The sequence below is a fragment of the Cucumis melo genome, chromosome 1 (genome assembly GCF_025177605.1).
Source record: "Cucumis melo cultivar AY chromosome 1, USDA_Cmelo_AY_1.0, whole genome shotgun sequence".
Taxonomy (NCBI): Eukaryota; Viridiplantae; Streptophyta; class Magnoliopsida; order Cucurbitales; family Cucurbitaceae; genus Cucumis; species Cucumis melo.
The window spans coordinates 8,545,378-8,554,813 of NC_066857.1; the positions used below are offsets into that span (position 1 = coordinate 8,545,378).

Here is a 9,436-nt window from a genome sequence, read left to right on the forward strand (position 1 = left end):
CCTCAATTTTTGGATCTCAGAGATAAGAATCATTATGCTCTCGAAAGTGGAAAGTCAATATGAAAATCGATCAAAGAGACCCTATCCATATATGGAGTTCGCAGTGTTCCGAATCCTATAATACAACCCTTTGAAGGGAACGTCGCTCTAGGACAGACAAGTAAGCACATTATAGAAATCTCATGGTGGACCTAATGGAAGAAATCGTGGGATGTGCTGTTACATATATCTCACCCACTTACTATGAACTACTTCCCCTATTCACCTTGATATTGATCCATGCAAACACTCTCTGAAGAGAGTCCGCTCCTATGCACGACCCAAAGTCCTAAATGCATCTCACGGTATGAACTCTTAGGGACGCTAGAGCTAAAAGTACACTACTTCTCTCTAGCTAAAGTGTTATATAACGGTTTTAAGGATATTTTACTACTTTAGGATTATATTTAGGCTAACTTAAACAAATCCTAAATCTAGGTGAAACATACGAGCATAACCATTATACCGGATTTTAACCTATGATGCCTAGGTCATAAATCAGTTTTATTACATCACATCTCTCATGCATGCTCATAAAACTAGGTTAACTAGGCTCAAGTACTGATTACGATCTCCAGGTAGCAGGTGTTCCATAAACCATCAACTTAAGAACCTCAAACCTTAGTCATCTTATCTGACTTGTTGACAAGATCAAATCGGGTGAGCCTCTCGTAACCAGTTTTACAAGATATTGATTTATAATTCTATGAAAAGAGGTAGATATGTTTAACCTAGGTGAGCATGCAAATTATATTTGTTATAGATTTTAGAAGTCTAATTAATTTTATAACACTTATAAAACTAAAGACTAACCTATAACAAACAAACATTATATAACCATTATAAAAAAATTAATTAATATGGATTTTAATTTATTTAACTTTTAATTAAATAATATTTAATTAAATTAAATAAATTAATGATTAGTTTTATTAAAAGGATCTTTTAAAAAATATAACAAAGTGGCAAAATATTTACATTGTATAGAACAATTTCAAAAACAGAAAAATCTCAAAGCCCACAGTGGAAAATACAAAAAATGTCTCGTGATTATTGGCACCTAGCTTGCATAATATATTTGGTAAATGATCATTTAGATTTGGCTATTCTTTCCTACTCGATCATTTAGATTTGGATCATTTAGATTTGACTATCCAAATTTGAACGATTTTTTCAAGATTCTTTGGTACACAATCATTTAGATTTGGCTATTATTTGGTATGCGAACGTTTATATTTAATCATTTAAATTTGGGTAGCCAAATCTAAACATATTTAAACGCTACCCAAATTAAACACTTTTTTTTTAGATTTTCTGGTACATGATTGTTTAAATTTGGTACACGATCATTTAGATTTGATTGTTTAAATTTGGGTAGCCAAATCTCAACGATTTTTTTTCAAGATTTTCTGGTACACAATTGTTTAAATTTTGTACACGATCGTTTATATTTGGTAGATGATCGTTTAGATTTGAGCGTTCAAATTTTGCTACCCAAATCTACAATCTTTTATATTTGGCACATGATCTTAAACAATCAAATAAAGATTTGAAAAAATAAAAGAAAAATTGCAGAAGAAGAGAAAAAGGCGATGTAAAGGAAAAGAAAAATTACAAAAGAAAGAAGATGGATAAAAAGGGACACGAAAATATTTTTAAAAAATTGCATAAGAAGAAGAGAAAAAGACAATGGAAAGGAAAAAAAGTCACAAGAGAAGAAAGACGATAAAAAGGAAGGACAAACCTGAAATATTTTAAAAAATGGCCAGTTTAATAGACTTTTTCATTTTGTTACACAAGTCGTAAATATTTTGCGAGTTTGTTATATGTATGAAAATTAATCTTTATTAATTAATTTCTATATTAATTAATTAACATGCGTACTATATATTATAACAATTATAACATACTTTCAATGCATGAACATGTTAACTTAGGGTAAAATTTAAAATTTATATGACATACTTTATACCCATACAATTTAAACTTTTAATTAAAACATACATCACATACATAATTAATTAAACACCCTAAATAGATGGTTTTGGCTCTTTAATCAAGTTAAAAACTAAATTATGACAATTATAATTTGGTGAATACATAAATCGCTCCCAAACACTCTGAACCGACTGAAAACCCAACAATTGGGTTTGAACCAACCCAAAACCACCAATTCATACCATCAGGCATGCGGGTCAAAAGAGGGTCAGATCGGGTTGCGGAGCAAAGCAGAAGCCAAACACGTAGGCTGCAAGTGAGAAGGGTAGTGCATGAGAGACTGGGCCGCTTTAGGTGGGTTGTGCGCGAGGCGTTCAGACACAGGCGAACTGATCGGGTCAAACGCGCGAATCAGGTGCGAAAAGAAATGGCGCGGGCTTGAGGAAGTCAAGTCGCAAGCTGGTCTACAGGTCAAGTTTGACGCGTCCAACCAGGTTTGAATCTTCTTTTCGGGTTTGTTCTCCAAATTTCTTCAAATTTTACCTTTTCTCTCTCCTAGTTGAAGCAATTACAACCTAAATTCAATTCTAAAATACAGACACTTTGCAACAATAAATAAGCCACAAAATCAGACTAATTACAATAGTTAATACAAAAAAAAACTCAATTTAGGGCCAAAACCATAATATATCCATTTTGATTCAACCAATTTATCTAATAAATTGACACCCATCTATGAAAATGAGTAAAATTAGACATGCTCTGATACCACATGATGGAAAACGAGACATGCGCAGAGGAATAAAAGTCGAATTCTACTATAATTTCAACCAAACAAATTAGTGATCAACCTGCATCAAAACTACCCTAATTAAAAGAAATAAGAGTTAAAAGAAAAACTCACCTTTGAAGTTTCCCAGTTCTCGTAATCTCCACTCGAACTTGAAGCCGAGACCACCACTAATATTAACCTACTATTATCATAGTATCGGGTTGTAGGATGTGTAAGGTGGAGGAAATAAATATAGAGATGGAATTTGGAGGAAGAACTTAGGTTTGAGATTATAAAGAGAAAAAGAGTATTAGGAGGCAGCGAATGCATTATCTAGAATTAACCATCAAGCCGAATTAATGACTACCCTAGGTTTGATGAATGTAGGAGAAGTAGTTTTACGGGAAGTTGAACAAGATGAGGAACTACCAAAAATCATAAAAACACTAAAAAGGGATCTCGAAGGAAGTGCGAATTTCCAGTGGAAGAATAACAAACTGTTGTATAAAGGCAGATTGGTGTTGTCTAAGAATTCTTCACTAATACCATCTTGTTGCACACGTATCATGATTCGGTGTTGGAGGGACATTCAGGATTCCTAAGAATTTATAAAATGATGAATGAAGAATTAATTGGTTGGGAATGAAGGTAGATGTGAAGAAGTATGTTAAACTTTGTGAAGTTTGCCAATGAAATAAAACAAAAGCCTTATCACCAACAGGACTTTTACAACCTCTGCTCCTTCCTTGACTGAGTTTAAAAGATTGGACAATGGATTTCATCGAGGGATTACCCAAGGTTGGAAGGTATGATTCAATAATGGTGGTGGTCCAATTATTTGAGCAAGTTTGCACATTTTATCATCTTGAAGCATCCTTTTTCTCCCAAGCAAGTAGCTGAAATTTTTATCGGAAGAGTAGTCAATAAACATGGGGTGCCTAAGTCTCTTATATATGACTGGAATAAAATATTATTGAGTAATTTCTGGAAGGAACTTTTCTTAGCCTTGGGGACAGTATTGAAAAGAAGCACAATGTTCTACCCCCAAACGGATGGGCAAATGGAGAGAGAAATAGGTGTTTGGAGACATTCCTAAGATGCTGCTATAATGAGCAACCTGGGAAATGGAATAAATGCGCTCCACGGGACACAAAACTAGAGTATAATACCAATTTCCACACTTCTACAAGGACAACACCCTACCAAGTGGTGTATGGTAGGCCACCCCTCTGATCGTTTCTTTTAAGGGTAGAAAGACCCAGAATAACAGTGCTGAGAAGCTCCTCAATGAGGGGAATTTGATCATTAACACTTTAAGGAGATCTCAATAATAACGTAGAACCGAATGAAGAGACAGGTAGACTTACATAGGAGGGAGTTAAATTTTCAAGTGGGTGATGAAGTTTTTCTGAAATTGAGACCATACCGTCAACGCTCTTTGGCTAGGAAGCATTGTGAGAAGTTAGCCCTTAAATTTCATGGTCCTTACAAAGTAGTGGAAAAGATTGGTGAAGTGGCTTATCGGCTGGAATTACCACTAAAGGCAAATATCCATAATATATTTCATGTCTCCCAGTTGAAGCTTAAAATGGGACAAAAACATAAAGTGAAACATTGCCCCTACCCTCATAGAAGAGTTTGAACTTCAAGTCTGTTCGGAAGGGGTTTTGGGAGTGAGATAGATCAGTGAAGTGGGAACAACTGAATGGCTGGTGCAAAGGAAGGGGTTCTCGAAAAGTGAAGCCACATGGGATCTACTTGATGAACCAACGATTTCCTTCCTTTCACCTTACGAACAAGGTGAGTTTCGAATTGAGCGGAATTGTTATACCCACCAATATTAAGCACCTATAACGGAGGAACAAGAATGGAATAACACCAACAAAGACTTATAGGAATATTGCTGAGAAAGGGGATTCCACTTGATGGGTCCCACAATGATTAGAGAAAGTTTTTTTTTGTAATAATTGTTGCTGAAGCTTTTAGAGGGAGAGGTCGTCGGTCGATCTTATTAATTCCGTTGCCATTTTCTTTTCTTCGAATCTATCATGAACATCATATTTTAGATTATATATATATCATTACGGCTATATTATATATATATCATCACAGTCATAGCCGTGAGGCCAATGAGAAAATGGTGGAAAGGAGAACTAAGACTCAAGAACATATTTGACATTTGACTGATCATTTATCCTAAAACTCTTCCTTTCATCAATTCCCCTGGTTTTTTCTCCAGTTAGGATTACTTTTTCTTAATAAAACAGCATTACTGGGCATTGAACTTACTATTATCCTAAATCTGTGCCTTTGTGTCAACCAATTTCTAGTTGATCCATAAAACAGCATTACTGGGCATTGAACTTACTATTATCACTGTTAATATTTTAACCGAAAATATATATTTGCCCTAGAGTTTATAAATTCAATTAATTAAAAAAACAAAACATTTTTTGAAAATCAACAAGATGATTTCTCAACCCTATTAAACTGGCACTCTGACTTCAAGTAAACCTGATTGCACCAAATAACAACTTTATAAATAAAATCTCTCAACACTTTTTCACACCAAAAGGATCAATATGGATTCATAATCTTTACCATTTGCCACTATCAAACTTCCTTTTCTAGCCTAATCAAAGACATAGAAAAAAAGAGTTAAACTTAAAACAAAAATACCACATCCCAAACAAAAGTTCCAAAAAGAAAGTACAGCTCAAATGTTCAACTAAAAGGCCAAAGAACTTGATTTGCCCAAACACATACTCGACTATAAAAACAAGCAAATGCTCAACGCTTCTTGGAGACACCGACAGTTTTCCCTCGTCGACCAGTGGTCTTAGTGTGCTGACCACGGACTCTGAGGCCCCAGTAGTGCCTTAGACCTCGGTGGTTCCTGCATTCATCATGTCGAAGATTAATCATTGTGAACCATGAATTTACATAATGCAAGGAGTGAGACTCAATATCCAAGAAACAAAATATATCAGCCATTGGAAGAAACACTTCAATTATATTACCTAATCTTCTTCAACCGCTCCAAATCATCTCTCAACTTCATGTCCAATGCATTTGAAACTACTTGAGAATATTTTCCATCCTTGTAGTCTTTCTGCCTATTCAAAAACCAGTCGGGAATTTTAAATTGTCGTGGATTGGCAACAACCACCATGAGATTATCCAACTCGGCAGCAGTTAGTTCACCAGCCCTGTTTGCAAAATAGCAAATGAAAACAAAGATGTATATTAGTCAAACCAGTTGAGTTTTTCTCTGAACACTGAATCGTAACATCCTTTAGGCTGGTAATAAAATGGTCAATAAATTAAAACCAAATTTCGTCAAGGTCATTAAACATATAACAAAAGAAAGATAAACTACTAGATGTGCAAAAAACCATACCCCAAAACCATGAACTTCCTAAATAAACTACAGCACCAAGCAACAAATGTGAATCAATTGCTCTTACCCCAGTCTCTCTAGAGATATTAGTATATTATAAATTCCAACAATATACAACAGTGTCTCTTGTACTAAAGAAAATCCCAAGGTAAGCTACAAATCTAATTTCTTCAGTCTTTGTGAAGGATTCTTAAAAAATACATGGTTCAAATTCAAACAAATTTCTAGAGGATTTGAAAGAGGCCATCATAAAAACAGGATTTTAACAAATAGGAGTTTCAGATGCCTGTAAAAGTCGACGTTGAAGGGGAACAGTTGAGTTTGGCTTAAGTCATGGACTAAGGAATTCCTGATTATTTGCAATTTCCATCAAGTCATAACTAAGATTTAGCCTCATTTCCTTCAGTGAACTAGAGGAACTAGCTTTATTCTCATGCATCACTCTCATCAGACCCAGGTAGGCACCAGGAATATATGTTGTGAAATTATATCAAAGAAGAAAGAAAGAATCGGCAGCGGATAACTCCAGCAGCCGAAAATCTAGGAGCAGTTCATATTTCTGTTCCGTTTTCTTCCTCTTATAAGTCAAATCAGGAGTGTAGTCTCTTTTTCATCAACTAGGCCCAGTTTTCAAAAAAAAGTCATTAAATATTTTGACATCCTTGTCCTGGCTATGTGAAGACTCAAGATTGAAGGTCCTGTACTCCACCTGCTGCTTTCATAGTATTTTTTTCTTGTTCTTCCCGACTATGGCCTACGTACTTTCATATTCCAGCTGCAGACAAGAACCAACTTGTAGAAAAGTCTAAATCTCACAATGATATTAACCCAACGAGAACGTTACAGAATGCTGCATAAAATATGTTCTACAGTGATTGAGCTGATCATGCAGAAAAATGCCATACCAGTTTACTACAGTGTTATTACTGTAACACCAATGAGCTCCTTCAAATATTCTAAAGCTTTCAAGCATTCAACCATAAGCAGTACCCCCAAGTCAAACTCCTACATTATGCCAATTCCCAAATATCTCACATCTAGAGTTTTTTAATGTAAGACTTAAACCTAAATTTCTTAGCACATAATTAGGAACTGATACCTTAAATCCGTAGTAGGCAGAATTAAAAACAACGGATGAAACTCTTTTAATACTCATAAACGTCAAATTTTTCTATCAAACTAGATATGAGACAAGCGGAAAAGAGGAGAAATAAAGAAAAAGGAAACGTAAAGTACCTCTTGTTCATGTCGACATCAGCCTTCTTGCAAACGATGTTAGCAAAACGTCTTCCAATACCTTTAATTGATGTGAGAGCAAACATAATCTTCTGCTTCCCATCGACGTTAGTGTTGAGCACACGCAGAATGTGCTGAAAATCCTCGTTTGCTACCAGTGACTAGATGGAAAATAAAAAGACCAGATCAACAAAAAAATAACGATTATTCGAAGAAGAATATAAAACCCTAACAAAAGTAGAAGAACAATGAGGGAAAATGAGAAAGAAGAAAGTGCAGTTACTTACCATGGCGAATGAAGATAGAGGCAAGGGGTTGGAAGAATTCCCGGCGGCGCAACTGCAGGAAAGAACCAGAGGAGATCTTTGAGTGGTGAGTGGAGAAGGATTTTATATATTGTCAATCAGATTCTAGGGTTTCTGACTAAACTAAATTGACCAATATACCCTCTTCATACTTCGTTCTATCTCTTCCTTTCGTGGAATTTTAGGAATAATAATAATAATAAAAAAAAAGTATTATATGTTAAAAGTCAAATAAACACATTGCTAGATGTCCATAACCTCTTTAAGTTACAAATTCATTCAATAATCTTTCCATCAATTTTCACAACTTTCTTATCCCCTGTTTATGTTTGGTTTTGTAACCATTTTTATCACAACCCTATAAATAGAGGTGGTACAGATCATTTGTAGACACACCACAATTGAAATTGAGTTCAATTGTCTTCTCTTCTCCCTCTCTTCTCTATTCTTCTTTTGTGTTCTTGCATTGTTCTTATTTAGTTTTTGGTTATTTATTTCATAACACGTTATCAGCACGAGTCTCTACTACTTTGAAAGCTTTGTAGAAATTGATTTTGGTTCTTGTTAAAGACCTGCTAGAATTTTCTCAATAATTTTTGAGGTATTTAGAATTTCGTCCAAATATGGTGAGTATTTTGATTTTGATGATTTTGTCGTATATGTATGTATTTGGTATATTCATCATTGATCTTCTCATCACCATCATTCATATTTCTTGAATTTAAACATAAAGTTGAAAGAAGATGAATGTAAACATTTGATAACTAAGTATGCAATATATGCTAATTGTGAAATTGTTTGCTAAGGTACATTTATTATTAGTTTTATAATTTGATTTGATCGAATCGAAAAACTTTATTCATATTTTCATATGTTCGACAAAAGTTGCATGTACTTTATCCTCGTACTTTGGTAGAATTATTAAATAGAAAAAATTTGCAATTGCATAGATTTAATGAAAAATGATTCTTAATTTGGTTTCAAGTTATGTATGACATTTCATGGTAAAATTTTGTGATGTTAAATTTTTTGGTGCATGAGATATGTATATCATGACATATGTGTTGAATAAGTATATATTCAAACTTAAATTCTATTTGAAGTATATGTATATATGTGTGTGGTTACTATTTTAGACTATAGATAATTTTTATATTTGTTGAGGAATAAAATTTATGTTTGAGAAACTTAAATAACCTTGTTTTGAGTGATCCAAAATAGAAAAGATATTGAATAATCAAGTATTTCTTGACTTTAATTTTTTGGTTAAATCTTATAGATTTGTCAAATATGCTATATCATTTTAGATGTATGTTATAAATATTCTAATGTTATTTAGATTAAGGTGGTAAATCATGCCTTATTTTTAAATATAATTCTTATATTCGAAATATTTGATTGAAATGTTTTTCTAATTAATTTATATAAAAGTTTAAATTAGAATATTTTTTTTCCTAATTGGATTTCATTTTACTTGACAAATATTGTGGTAATATTTATCTTATATATATACACGTTAAGATTATATAATGTTAATGTTGTTTTTCAAATACGAGAATAAATTCTCAATGTTGTCTTTGAAACTTATTTGATTGTTGAATATTTAAATTATTATCATGTGAACTTTGTGAATCTTACAAATTTTATATGTAGTGATTATATATATTTGATTAAATTTGATTATATATATTTGATTAAATTCTCTTATGACAAAGTTTATGAAAGTTATGTATAATAGTTAACAAT

At 33.2% G+C, this 9,436-nt stretch overlaps 1 protein-coding gene across 1 annotated transcript; it reads right to left on the reverse strand.

Moving 5' to 3' along the window:
* Positions 1-5,267: 5,267 nt before the first annotated feature.
* LOC103500403 (40S ribosomal protein S18) lies at positions 5,268-7,826 on the reverse strand. Its single transcript, XM_008463694.2, has 4 exons — positions 7,673-7,826; positions 7,386-7,546; positions 5,770-5,958; positions 5,268-5,645 (listed from the first exon to the last, which is right to left on the reverse strand). Exons 1-4 carry the CDS (start codon positions 7,673-7,675, stop codon positions 5,540-5,542), a joined length of 459 nt encoding a protein of 152 aa, XP_008461916.1. The 5' UTR covers positions 7,676-7,826; the 3' UTR covers positions 5,268-5,539.
* Positions 7,827-9,436: the final 1,610 nt, after the last annotated feature.